Raw genomic sequence first — 15384 nt, forward strand, 5'->3', positions numbered from 1 at the left:
AGCTCTGTGGGGCTGTTTGAAATGTTTTTCCCGCTAGCTGGCTATACAGAAGGAAGCCACATGGCTAATGTTACTACTAAGAAGCCAAATATCACATCTTTAATTGCAATTTCTTTATTGCCATGGGGCATTCCTTTAGGTTGTATGATGTATTAGCATAATATTTGATGGGTATTGTAGTGAGAGAACGTTGCTGCACAAAAACAGACAAAAATTATATAAAATTGTTCGTCTGTGGGATACAATGTTGAGTACACACGACAAATAACACAATAAACTCTAGTTTGGGCTGAATTCCCCTTTGAGTATAAATCACAACATTTAAGAAGATGTGTTGGATGTAGAGAGTATTTAAACGAGGTACTCCCAGTTTTGAACCATTCAAAGGTCCCTGGTCCCTTCAGTATGGCCAAAGCACTCACACAGATCCTACAAAGACTGATAAATGCTGTTTGCATGCTTAATTCATGGTGTAAGAGAACAACTCTTATATCGCTGTTGTCGGAAGAAAACCTCGTATCTCCAAAATGGTAACTTTGCAGGAGAAGGAAAAAACATACTTTACTTTCAATGGAAGTCAATGGAGTTTTTTCCAAGTCATTTTGGGTCATTTCTTTTAGTCCATTCATCACAAAATTTACACACAATATAAAGAGGCACAGGCACTTTCAAATTATGACAAAAACTGAAAAACGACAAAAATGGAGATACAAGATTTTCTTCCGCACTCAGTGATATTTACATTCAGCTATTATGGTGGTTCAGTCTAAATTTCAGCTGCTGTGTGTCTGTCTGCAGGGAGTGTGTTACATCCGGACCGGCCGTCCTGAGAGCAACATCATCTACAACAGCAACGAGGACTTCCACGTTGGTCAGGCCAAGGTACCTGCACATTGAGTACTGAGCATGACTTTAAATGTGCCTGATACAATGAAAAATACTTTAAATGTGGAGGATAAACCTGCCTTTAGTGTGCCTCTCACAGCTGTACAGCATTAATTCCAGCAAATAAACCCAATTCCAAGTCCATTTCATTGCTTCTGGAAAGCCAGGAGTAGTGCTAGGCCACACACTTGCACTTCTTTGAAGAGTATGTTGACATATATAGGAATAGAATAAATGAACTGCAAGCATTAATAAATGTGTAATTACTTTTTCAGGTGGTGTGTCAGAGTAAGGATGACCAGGTGACGGTGGTTGGAGCTGGAGTGACCCTGCATGAGGCTCTCGCTGCAGCTGAACAGCTAAAGAAAGGTATGGAGGAGAGAGAGTTATAGCTTGTAGATGATAAAGTGAGTAAATGTACCCTTGTCAAGTTTGCTTGTTTTGCTCTGGAGCTATGAGGCTAATGTAGCTATCAAGCAGAGGAAGTCTATACACCACCAATTAGCCTGTTGCTAACCGCACACAATCACCTCAAACCTGTTAAATGGTTAAGTCGTCCTCATAGTCTTGAATGTGTGGTTTCCGACACAGTTACCTATAAAATGGGCTTCAAGGTGTCTGTTACTGCTGTTTTCAGAAAGTGTGCTTAAATATTTCATCTGATATTTCATCCATTTGATTTTTGCTGCTTCACCTTCACTCAAAATTGACCATCATTAATAAGAACTTTGCTTACAGCGAATAACTACAGTCATTTTCAGTGGTGAAGTATGACTATTAGCGAGGCCTTCAGTGCGGACTATAAACTTCCAAACCTAAAATTTGAGAAAAACAAGCCCAAATCTATGATGATGCTAATTTCTGCTTGTGCCCCTATGAGATTTCCAGTGATATGTTAGCCCTAAGCTAACGCTAGTGCATGTAAACATTTTACACATGAACACAGACATTTGAAGCTCGTAACAGACATTAACACATATTTGAGCTTGTATGTATCATTTTTACAGTGACTCTGTCAGTAAAGAGAGCATAGAGCTGCCGCCACTGTTTTACATTCCTAACAACTAACCAGAACCTGCTTAGACTACGGCACATATTCATTGATGTATCTGGAGCTTCAACAAGGCCAATCATTTTCTCATGAAACAGGTCCCACACATAGGAAACCATTGGATTAGAGGTTAATTCCTGATTATATTGGTAGTTAATCTATGTAAATAATGTTGGTAGTTAGAAGTGTGGCCTTCAGTTCAGCTCCTGAAGTCCTAACCAATAGGAGAGCTCACTTGGCCATGTATATCAGAGAGAAAAAAATGCTGACTGGACAATTTTCAGCTGGCCATTTCAAGATCCAGTAAATCTTAACAGTGAAAAAAAGAGTTTGCCTGCAACTTTCAGAGTCTAAATATAACAGTAGTGATGACTTCATGAAATAATATGAACGAAAATATTCAGAAATATTCAGAAACTCATTAATCCTTTTCTGAAAGCCTAGAAGGTCCCGAGGCACCTGTGGTCATTTTGTCTCCAGTTATTTCTATTGTAAGCAGCACATACTGTCTTGAGAAATCACTCTTCATTAAGCTTCACTGGCTCTTTGAAAGAAAACTTTGGCTAGTTACTGCAGTATGCATGATTTCTTATAAAGGCTTTCCAGGTTATCTGGACAGTCTGCGTGTGTCTGGACTTTATCTGATTAGCCTCCTGCACAGAGACACTGACTTTTGCCTCATTCTTGGTCCTATAAAGGTAATGCTTGGCATGATTCGGGGTTATCAGAGCAGGTCATGTTAGCATAGCTGGGGTCTCCTGGTAAATGGTATTGGATCATTTAGCACCCTTTTATTTGGCCTGAAGAGTAGAAATGAAAGATGTAGTGCAGACTGAAGCCCAGCTGCAGAGCGCTGTGTAATTCAATTATATTCAATATATAATATTTATGATGGCATAAATAAGATATAGGGATGGTCAGATATGATCATCCTGCTCAGTTCTGCTATGCTATACTACACTAATGCTGTGTGCTTTAACAGAATCTGCGATTTTAAAGCAAAAACCCTCAGCAGGCTGTACTGGACATGTGAACTCATGAAGAAATACATTCTGACGAAGCGTATTTTGTCCACTCTTATAGCTAAAACAAAATGCAATTGCAATTAAATGGAAAAACAACTTTACAGTCAAATGTGAGTAAATACCACATGATTAATCATCAGTAATAGTATAAAATAATGTGATTATATGTGATAAATTTATGGTGTTAGCATAAGGGATGGTCAGATATGATCGTCCTGCTCAGTTCTGCTGTGCTATATGCTATGCTAATGCTATGTGGTAATGGTTTCTGGTTTTGTTTTGCAGAGAGGATCTACATCCGGGTGATCGATCCCTTCACCATCAAACCTCTGGATGCTAAAACCATCATGGACCACGCTCGCAGCACCAGGGGTCGCATACTCACTGTAGAGGACCACTATTACGAAGGTGGGTTTGAGATTAGCCTCGCGTCATTCGGCTCGAGCACGAACGTCAGCCCGGCTGCACTGTGTCCAATATGAGTGTGAATATATGCGTGTAGACAGGTTTGATTGGTCCACGGCTGTGGAACTCAACATCGTGGCAGGCTGTGATTGGTTTTACATCAGAACATGTGATGCGTTGGCGTTTTGTTATTGGGCGAGGAGCGTGATGCTGTTATACTGGGTGTGTTTTCAACCAAAAGGCTTTCTGTGTCTCTGAGGAGAAAGAAGACAGAGAGAAAGAGAGAGAGAGAGAGAGAGAGAGAGAGAGAGACAGAGACAGAGACAGAGACTCTAGTCACAAAAGCGGCACAGATCTACAAATACTAGATCTAGATAGACAGAGAGAGGGAACATAATCAAATTTGAAGGCCTGTTTCTAGGTGTAATCTACATTTTATATATATTTTTATAGAAATATTTTAATATCTGCAGTGTTTATCACCTGAACCTAAAGAACTCCAAAGTTATTACAGTCATTTTGCTATATATTTGAATGTAATGATGTAAATATAGGAATTAATTACATAATAAATTACATTTCCATGTTCATTCTGCACTTTTGAGTTTTTCTGTCAAACAGGGATGAAAACGTGGGAACAAATGTTAAGAAGGGTTTTCTTTTCTCAAAAAAGACTACTCACAATAACTTTTCATCAAATTCAAATCATGATAAAATACTGCCTCTGCTATTACAAACACAAATATGCTCTGGAGTGAAAGCTTATGATCTGCGCTTTAAACACAGTTTATCATTTTAATGAGCTATAAAACAGAAATGATTCATGTAAAATTCCAGCAAGCTCTTCACTCACTTCGGCCGTGACTGTCACTTCTCTGGGTTAAGTGCAGTGATGCCGATAATGCATCTCTAATTGAATCAGAATGAGCAACAGAAAAAGAGATGGAGAGAGTGACAGAGAGAGAGAGATGTAGGGAGAGAAAGAGAGAGGAAAAGCAGAGATGGGGTGGTGGGTGGAGGTTAGTGGCGGAGGCCTGTCATCTCTCCTTAAGCAAACAACTGCCCACCGGGCTCACAGTGACCTACATACACATACACACACACACACACACACAGAGAGAGAGAGAGAGAGAGAGAGAGAGAGAGAGAGAGAGAGAATTGAGAGAGCCTGCAGGAACAGATACAGTGAGCGGATGTCCAAACACATGAAGATAAATTAAATCAGAAAAGTCTCAAATCCACAGATGGAGAGAGCAGCTCAGGTCTCACTGGGGTCACACTGGGGTCACTGATAAAGAGACACGCTAAAGCATTTAAATAAAGCTCCTCTGACGCGCCTCTGGGTACTAGTTACTGCAGTATGAGGGCTGCATTATAGGGGGCGCCAAAGACAAGCCTACACTTCAGGAAGCACAGATCTACTTGTACACTGTGTACTATGATGACTACTACTACTACTACTACTACTACTACATCACTACTGCTACTACACTACTTGCCCCACTACTACACTACTCTACTACTACTACTACACTTCTTGCACTACTACACTACTACTACTACACTTCTTGCACTACTACTACACTACTACTACCACTACTACTACTACACTACTTGCACTACTACACTACTACTACTACTACATTATTGCTACTACTACTACTACTACACTATTTGCACTACTGCTACGACATTACTTCTACTACTACACTACTTGCACTACTACAACACTACTACTATACTGCTTGCACTACTACTACTACACTACTTGTACTACCACTACTACTACTACACTACTTGTACTACTACTACTACTACACTACTTGTACTATTACTACTACTACTACACTACTTGTACTACCACTACTACATTACCACTACTACTACACTACTTGTACTACTACTACTACTACTACTACTACACTACTTGTACTACCACTACTACATTACCACTACTACTACACTACTTGTACTACTACTACTACTACTACTACACTACTTGTACTGCTACTACTACACTACTTGTACTACCACTACTACATTACCACTACTACTACACTACTTGTACTACTACTACTACTACTATTACACTACTTGTACTACTACTACTACACTACTTGTACTACCACTACTACATTACCACTACTACTACACTACTTGTACTACTACTACTACTACTACTACACTACTTGTACTACTACTACTACACTACTTGTACTACCACTACTACATTACCACTACTACTACACTACCACTACTTGCACTACTACAACACTACTACTATACTGCTTGCACTACTACTACTACACTACTTGTACTACTATTACAGTAGCGATGAGTGATGCAGCTCTTTCTAATTGCACTACTGTTTCTAATTGCACTTTTTATACCCTTTTATACCCTTTATACAGACCTTAATCTGTATGTGCCTTATGTCACTTTGTTGTTAGTGTCTATTTAAATTCACACATTTCCTGTTTACCATCTGTTTAATGTTATTGCTACACCATGGGGTCTGAGAGTAACGCAAATTCAATTCTCTGTATGTCCTGTACATATTGTAGTATTGACAATAAAGCTGACTTAACTTACTACTGCTACTACTACACTACTTGCACTACCACTACTACATTACCCCTACTACTACACTACTTGTACTACTACTACTACTACACTATTTGTGCTACTGCTACTACACTACGTGCACCACTACACTACTACTACACTGCTTGTACAGGGAGATTCACCCAAAAGAGACCCCGAATATTCTGTAATAATTCTCGCAAGAACAAAGCAATCTGAACGAGCAATGTGCAATGTGCTCCTCAGTAAATGGAGCTTCCAACAAGCCGGGATGCCCCTGCGTTGGAGTGATGAGGTAGGTGCCGGACAGCTGTCGCGATGTTAATCTCCGTTTGCAACTTCCGGGTGCAGACCCCCGTACCCCTTCATGTGTCTGGCAGAAAACGGAGATCACTTCCAGCATCACACGTAATGCAATCAATTACACATACGTCTAAGTATGTAGCGTGTTTTTTTGGTTCAGATTGCTTCATCCTAACAGGAGTTACAACAGAATATTCGGGGCCTCTTTCGAGTGAATCTCCCTGTACTACTACTGCTACACTATATGCACTACTCCTACTCCACTACTACTACTATTACACTACTCCCACAGCTACTATACTACTACTTCTACCATACTGCCACTACTACTACTACTACAATCACTAATAATAATAATAATAATAATAATAATATATTTTTTGTGATTTAAGTGATTCTAAACAAAACACATATAAAATATAGCAGAAATACATTAAAAAATTACAAACCATACAAAACCAAGATATACATATAACAGACATGTATAAAAAGTTATAGAACATTAAAAATAGGTCTGATCACATAAGATGATCAAATCATTAGGCAGAATAAAAATGATTGTAAATAGATCATTATAATACTTACATTATTTATCATTGGATAACTTCTTGTTGTTTACAAAGTGCTTGTGTTATTAAGTAAACCATCAAAAAAAACTTTTGTTTTCTATTTATAATATGTGAATCTACACAATACACATTATTTAGTGTATATTGTATAGGTTATATAATGCATATTTCGATAGTAATAATGTTAAAAAATAAATACACTAAAAGGAATTTTCAGATGCTTTATTTGATTTATTTAAATCATGCTGGGAATAAGATATTGTAAAATAACGATAATTATACACATAATTATAATAATTATGAATATTAAATAAATGTACTGATTCTGCATCACAATTTTTCTGCATCATCCTGACTTTTTTGTCTTAACAAATGATTTCAGTCTAACCTTCTCTCCTCCTGTGTCTGTAACTCTACAGGTGGTCTTGGCGAAGCTGTATGCTCTGCTGTAGTGAACGAGTCCGGCTTCGTCCTGCAGCGCCTCGCTGTCCCCCACGTGCCCCGCAGTGGCAAAATGTCTGAGCTGCTCAAGATCTACGGCATCGACCGGGAATCCATTGTCCAGGCCGTCAGGAAGATGATCAGCAGCTCGGCTAATGCCAAGTAGACCCACCACGATTAGCCCCGCCCACTACACCCGAACCAGCCAGTCAGAAGCCGAGTCCACAGACAGTCGCTGTGTCCAAAACAGTCCCTAATCACTATTCCCTACGTTTACAGAGTCCAAAATAGTGCACTACATAGTGAATCTTGTTCATTTTAGGGCATAGTTTTGGACACAGCCCAAAGTAGTGCACTATATCACTGCAGTGACCAGGACGCTTTCCTAAAATAGTGCACTATATAGTAAATAGGGTGAAATTAGAGACATAGCCCAAAATAGTGCACTATACAGCGAAAAAGGCAATTTCAAACATAGGCTTTTAAACTATATAGTGCTCTATATAGTGAAAAGGGCATAGCTTCAGACATAGCCCAAAATATGCCCTAATTTGGAACACAGCCCAGAATAGTGTACTACATAGTGCATGGGACATAATTTAAGACATATGACATACTGTATATTGAATGGGCCATAGTTATGGACATAGCACGTATAGGACAATATTCCTAATATAGCCTCTACACTTCAACGTGAATAGGGCATATTTTTGGACACAGCCCAAAGAAGTGCACTATATAGTGAATATGGCATAGTTTCAATCATTGCCCAAAATAGTGCACTTTATAGTGAACAAGGCATTTTTTCGGACAAAGCCCAATATAGTGCACTATTTAGTGAATAGGACATTGGGCCTCATTTACCAACCGTTCCTAAGAAGAAATGTCTCCTTAAAATCCACTTACGCAGTTTTCACGAAGATTCTGACGTTCACCAGTGTTTTCTTATTTGCGGTTCTGTGGTTTAATAACATGCCGTGAATCTGACGTAGAGTTTTTCTTAGGACGTTTCTCAAGAACGAATAAAAAACTTGAGAATGAGGCCCAGTGTTCCTAAAAAGGTCCACAAAACTGCATAATATAGTGAATGAGCTTTTTTTGGGACAGTAGGGCATTAGGGCCCTGTTTAGGACACAGCCAGTGTACTTGACTCCTCCTTGAAGTTGTAGCCCCTCCCACTCATTCACTGTGACCGCCCACTGTGTGAGTACTGTAGTAAAGTGAAGTGTATGATGTATGTTGAAAATCACTGCCACACACACACACACACACACAAACACACACACACAGACACACACACACTCCTGATTCTGCTCCAGGGTTGAAAATCACTACCAGGCTGTGGTCAGGGTTGAGAGGTCAAAGATCATCATTTGAGCTGCAGATTACTACCGTATTACATTGCTACACATTACACACACTGTTGAATGCACTGCTTTGACATGCTGTTTTGTGTGGTGGTGTGGATGCAGCCCTAGTTTAAGGGGTAGCTGGCCACTTCCTATTTCCCCCATTATACCAAAACTATGACTGCAAAACACTAGAGGGCGCCCGTGAGCGAATCTTCAATGGATGGGGATGAATGGAGCTAAACGGCTAAAAATGAAACGTTATACATGTTCCTAGTCTTTTATGTGGGAATGTTCTTTAATTTTGGAAAGTTTAAGTGTTTCATTTTAAAAAATCAATGAAAACTTACCAGCATCCTCCTGTTTTACTACAGCTAATAGGTTCTAGACCGTAAGATGCTAGCTGAGTGCTAACTGGTCAGCGATGTAGCTACTGAGTGTTGATTGGTCAGTATTACTGCTACTGAGTGCTGGTTGGTCAGCATTACAGCTACTGAGTGCTAATTGGTCAGCATTGTAGCTACTGAGTGCTGATTGGTTAGCATTACTGCTACTGAGTGCTGATTGATTGGCTGAGTAAAGCGATTTGTGATGTCACCAGCGTATATAAGGCACTGTTATAAAGTGCATTTTTCTATAAAAAAAAGTTATGAAGCATTTACAAACCATGATTTTGCACAAAGCTCCATAGAAACTCATTCATTTTGGACTTGCCCAGGAGCGCCCTCTAGTGTCTGACGAACCCAGAACACATTACTGAGTGGCAATTCTCCTCACTAGAAGTTCTCTGGTACTGTGTGATGTTTTGTGAGTTTTTAACCAAAGTCATTTTGCTGTACGTTGTAGCATTGTTGCTCTGGAAAAGGGGCGGGGCTTGTCTCTACAGTCACAGGTTGGTAGCCTGTGCTGTAGCCTATGTGTTGTTATGGCGACTGTATCTGAAAGAGTCTTGTTGTTGTGATGATGAAGTAGAGTAGATTCAAAAGAAAAAAAGCACAAAAGAAAGCAAACAGAAATGCATGAAGGAGAACCGTTCCATGACTTTACAGGGGCTACAGGACTTTACAGTGTTTATGTTGACAGACGAATCAATTTTAACAACCATCTTAAATTATTTCAGAAAATTTGTATTTTTGATCGAAAGAAAGTCAAATTGAATATATTTAAATCAAATGTTTACATGATTTCCACATAAATTAAATACGTAATTGCATCAAGACAGTTTTGTTTTTTGGTTACTCACTTTCGGAAAGAACTTTGTTGACTATACACTCTTAAAAAAGATGGTTCTTTAATGGTTCTTTAATAAAGAAAATAGTTCTATGTAAAACCAGGAACACTCAAAAAACCCTTTTCACAACTTAAGGGTTCTTTGCATCATGAAGGGCGTTCTTCAGATTGATGGAGAATGTGCTGTAGATGGATCTATATATAGAACCTTTTTGAAAATGGTTCTGTATAGCATTCAAAAGGGTTCTTCTATTGTTACGATGTCAAGCTTGTCACATGAGAACAACCCTTTTGGGTGCTATATAGAACCCTTTTTGAAAAGGTTCTACATAGATCCGTCTATAGGACATTCATGCACATTTTCCATCAGTCTGAAGAACCCTTTCATGACATAAAGAACCCTTTAATCATGCAGAGGGTTCTTTGAGTGTTCATGGTTCTATATAGAACCTTTTTGAAAATGGTTCTGTATAGCATCCAAAAGGGTTCTTCCGTTGTTACGATGTCAAGCTTGTGACAATAGAAAAACCCTTTTGGGTGCTATATAGAACCCTTTTCAAAAAGGTTCTATATAGAACCGTCTATGGGACATTCATACACATTTTCAATCAGTCTGAAGAACCGTTTCATGATGGAAAGAACCCTTTAATCATGCAGTGGGTTCTTTGAGTGTTCATGGTTCTGTATAGTGTATAAAGGATGAACATATCAGAATCGAGTAATTAAACGGGTAAAAAGTCCATCTGAGGTGTCGACCAGCGTTCAGGTTAACATTAGAAAGAATCATAATTTTATGCACAAAAGATGTGATTTTGATTTATGCAGCTAATCGAATAGCGCAAGACAATCATCCACATTTGGAGCAGCTCAGGACGACCCAGCACAGACCTCCAGAGCTGGACTGGACTTTAGTAGCTAAAATAATTTCCTTAAAAGGGAACTCCACTGATTTTTCAGAAGCACATTTTTATAGGGTTAAAGGCATGTCTATAAACCTCCACACACACACACACACACACACACACACACTCACACACACACACACACACACACTCACACACACACCACACCCTTTCTTACTTTTCTATGTACCTTTAATCTGCTCATTAAAGCCCTCTGCATTGAGTTTGAGAGATCAGGACTGCTGTGTGCTTTATTTCACCTGTACATATGTGTGTGTGTGTGTGTGTGTGTGTGTGTGTGTGTGTGTGTGTGTGTGTGTGATTACACATTGGTATGATCACTAACACACCTCAATAACAACAAATGTAAAGGTAGGAAATCAGTATGTTGTAGGTCTTTAACTCTCACAGAAAAAACACTGATTTCATATGAGAATAATCACGTGGGTTTTAGACACCTTAGTTATCATTTCTCGCACATATGTAAGAAAAAATGCTTATTTCAGCTGTGGAAACCATGATGATGTTTGTAAAACGTGTGTTCACATCAAAGAAGTGAGGAAAAAAAAACTATCACGTGGAAAACAAGTGGGAAAAAAACTGTGATCATGTGAAAAAAACGTGAGATGTTGTGAAAAACGTGCGATCACAGATGAAAAACCGTTATTATGTGAAAATTGTGAGATGATATTTGGGAGACGTGATCACATGAAAAAAAGGGTGATCACATGAAAAGCACACTCTTAAAAGAGACCAGAAACCAACACATTCTGTGTCTAACTACACACACCAGTGTGTTCAATTGGAGAAATATTTCTATATCCAGTTATAGAAACACAATTTGTGTTACTTTTAACACAGAACGTGTCAAATCAGAAAACAATATGACACAAAAAGTGTTAAACCGGGTAACTCAAGTTCCTGTTGTTATTTAAAACATCATTTGCATGTGTGATCACGTGAAAAAAAAACGTGACATCTGCAAAAAGTATACGATCACGTGGAAAACATGATCATGGGACAAAAATGTGATCACGTGAAAAAGTGTGCTCACAAGAACAATGTGTTATCGCACTTGAAAACGTTGATTGTTCCTATGAAAACAACATGAGATCATCTGAAAATGTATATGTCATACATCCGTGCATTTACAAAACGAATAGTTCTGGTCCTAAAATCTGATTGGCTGAGCCGCATTCGATATACACACACCTATGACCCCCTCACAACGACTGAACTCTGTATCGCTGCACCACAGCACAAAAAAACCCTTCTGCTGTTCATGGAATAATCTCTGACTGTAATGCTGCTCACATGGAGCACCGAGTACATCGATGAAGTAAGAACCCGTTTCTGTTTAAACTGAGGGACTGACAACTTATGTTCTTAACTAGAACCAGGCTGGTCAGCAAGCTAGGCTAAAAGAGCCAACAGCCTAAACAGCTCCATCATTAACATCACAGGCTTGAATTAAAGTACTGATGGTGTGATTCACTGTGAAACAGCAGAATAAAAGTCTAAAAAATGTCACCTGAATGTCTTACACGCTTCAAATGTCCGTGTTTCAGTCAGAAGTCGCATCAAACCCAGGCTGAATCCCAAACGGCTCCGTACTCCCTAAATAGTGTTCTAGTTATGAAAGTTTAGAGATTCTATCCTCTACCCGGCATCATTTGTCGACTGTGGGTGTATCTGAATCCCAAATTACTGTTTCTTAGCTGTATTTCGCTCTGTTGGGCTGCAGGATCCAGTATTTAAACTCCTACGTAGTGCACTATGTAGGGAGCGGAGAGCCAATACTTAGAAGAGCGGCGTTGCTGGATTGGTGCTAAATAAGACTCACAGTGCTAATTTGGTGACCAAAAAGTTCTTCTAAAGCAAAGTTTTTGTATTAAACAGTGCTGTGTTATCATATGTTCATTGTTATACGACAAAAAGTTCATGAAATGATCTCTTTTGATCTCATTTCTTGGTGGAATACTTGTTGAATAATAGCTTAAATTGTTTTCTGAAAAGTTGTGTATCTTATCATATTTTATGTTGGCTGCCGTTTTATAAAAGCAATAAGCCACTTGAGGCTGTGCGTTACAACGATTACAGCTTCGCGTTGTGCCTAAGAACACCCTTCCCATGATAAAATTGCAGTAACGCTCAGCATCAAGTGGCTTATTGCTTTAGCGAGCGATTCTTTTATTTCATTTCACAGTGAAAAAAGAGCTCCAGAGCTTAAATTGAATCACGGTTGGTACAGACAGAAAGACAACTGATAGTCTTTTGACTAATTAGAACAATAAATGTATGACAACAACAGCAACTGTTATTGTTTTTATAATTTTTGCACTTTTCAGTAACCTAAAGATGCTTTAAATGGCCCAGGAGGCAAACAATTCAGTGAGAAGCAAAGCACGGTCTGCTAAAGGAGGTTTCCACAAAACCATGAGAACTGGAGAACATGGGAGAACTGAACCACCCTGAGAAACTGAATGAGTTTTTGGGAGACGAGGGCTAAAACTCATTTGAGTTGTTCTTCAATGTCAATGTAAATGAGTCCAGTGTTTTCTATCATCTATGCGGGATCACGCTGAGTAGCTGGACTTCCCTCTGTTAGGCTGTTCAGTGAATGCTGCCTGATTTTCTTCATAGTCTTGTCAGGAAAACTGGATCTGACACTGAAACAGACACGAAGCAGACTGAAGTAAAGCCATTCATCTGCACATTTTTAAAAAAGACGGTTCTCCAAGGCTTCCTCGTTACGGAAAATGGTTCTATATAGAACCAAGAACACTCGAAGCACCCTTTGCATGATTAAACGGTCCTTTGCATGGTGAAATGGCTCTTCAGATTGATGGAGAATGTGCTGTAGATAGTTCTACATAGAACCTTTTTGAAAAGGGCTCTATATAGCACCAAAAACGGTTCTTCTATTTTAACAATATCAAGCTAGTTACAATAGAAGAACCCTTTTGCTGCTATATAGAACTACTTTCAAAAAGGTACACATTCTCCATCAATCCAAAGAACCATTTTACCATGCAAAGAACACTTTAATCATTCAAAGGGTTCTTTGAGTGCTCATGGTTCTATATAGAACCATTTTCGTTCGTGAAGAACCCTGTGTAGTTATGTTCACTTGTATTTGTTTAATGTTATGTAGTTTTTACTGCCTTTAATAAAGTGCTTTAAAATAAAAAATTTGAAATTATAATTTTTATAAATAAGACATTTGCAACATACTGTAAACAGTGCAAATAGAGGAGTTTGTTCTTTAGAATATGGTTGCTTTGACTTATTTCTCTTAATGACGACATCCTGCAGACATTCATACCTGCAGTATTTTCAGTCTATCCAACATTCGTCAGTCACAGTAGCTCCACTTCTTCCTGGATTTAAACACATTTCTGCAGTTCATATCAAATACATTCTAGTCTTAATCAATGAAACGTGAATGTGGAATTTGGATAGTCCAGTAATACATTCACTGGTCACTTTGTTAAGCTCTCAGAAGTGGTATGTTGGGGTGAGCTTTAATCATGGTCACTCACCATAGACAGCTGTACTTCCGTTTGGCTCCTCGCAGTGCAAACACAGCGATACCGCTTCCGTAAGACAGAGTGTAAACTGCAGGCAGAGAATCAGAACTCAGTCAGACAGCACATTCAGTTCAGTTCAGTTCAGTTCAGTCGATTTAGTTCAGTTCAGTTCAGTTCACGTTCACTTCACTTCACTTCACTTAATTTAGTTCAGTTCAGTTCAGTTGATTTAGTTCAGTTCAATTCAGTTCAGTTCACTTAATTCAGTTCAGTTGATTCAGTTCAGTTCAATTCAGTTCAGTTCAATTCAGTTCAGTTCAGTTGATTCAGTTCAGTTCAATTTAGTTCAGTTCAGTTCAGTTGATTTAGTTCAGTTCAGTTCAGTTGATTTAGTTCAATTCAGTTCAGTTCAATTTAGTTCAGTTCAATTTAGTTCAGTTCAGTTCAGTTGATTTAGTTCAGTTCAATTTAGTTCAGTTCAGTTGATTCAGTTCAGTTCAGTTCAGTTCAGTTGCTTTAGTTCAGTTCAATTCAGTTTGATTCTGTTCAATTCAACTAGTCATTTGAGAATTAGAGCTCAATAAGAAAGCATATTCATTTAAATTCAGTCCAGTTCAGTTAATTTACTTCAGATTAATTCAGTTCAAATAACTAGATGTTTCAGAATCAGAACTCAGTTAAATAGCACATTTATTTCAATCCAGTTAAATTCAGTTCAATTAATTAACATCAGTTCAATTCAGTTCAATTCAAATAACTTTAGTTGTTTGAGAATCAGAACTCAGCAGACAGTAGGCTGTTTCAATTCAGTTGAACTGACTTAATTAACTTCAATTCAGTTCAGTTCGGTTCTGGTTAATTCAAATAGCTGGTTATTTGAGAATCAGAACTGAATCAGACAGCACATTCATTTCTGTTCAGTTTAATTCAGTTCAGTTCGTTAATGTCAGTTGAGTTAAGTTCAAATAACTTTAGTTGTTTGAGAATGAAAACTCAATCAGACAGCACATTTAATTCAGTTCAGTTCAATTCAGTTCAGTTCAGTTCAGTTTAGTTGATTTAGTCCAGTTCAGTTCTGAGAAACAGAGCTCATTAAGAAAGCGTATTTATT

The 15384-nt window shown here is 38.5% G+C and overlaps 1 protein-coding gene across 2 annotated transcripts in view; it reads left to right on the forward strand.

Moving 5' to 3' along the window:
* The window catches only part of tkta (transketolase a), a 28013-nt gene extending 20488 nt beyond the window's left edge, over positions 1–7525 (forward strand). For both annotated transcript variants that reach the window (XM_036559565.1, XM_036559564.1), the window contains exons 11-14: positions 799–882; positions 1161–1254; positions 3247–3369; positions 7241–7525. In XM_036559565.1, coding sequence (XP_036415458.1) covers positions 799–882; positions 1161–1254; positions 3247–3369; positions 7241–7428 — 489 coding nt within the window. In that variant the 3' untranslated portion in view covers positions 7429–7525. The remainder of the gene's footprint in view (positions 1–798; positions 883–1160; positions 1255–3246; positions 3370–7240) is intronic.
* Positions 7526–15384: the final 7859 nt, after the last annotated feature.

Source organism: Colossoma macropomum, unplaced genomic scaffold (genome assembly GCF_904425465.1).
Source record: "Colossoma macropomum unplaced genomic scaffold, Colossoma_macropomum, whole genome shotgun sequence".
Classification (NCBI taxonomy): domain Eukaryota; kingdom Metazoa; phylum Chordata; class Actinopteri; order Characiformes; family Serrasalmidae; genus Colossoma; species Colossoma macropomum.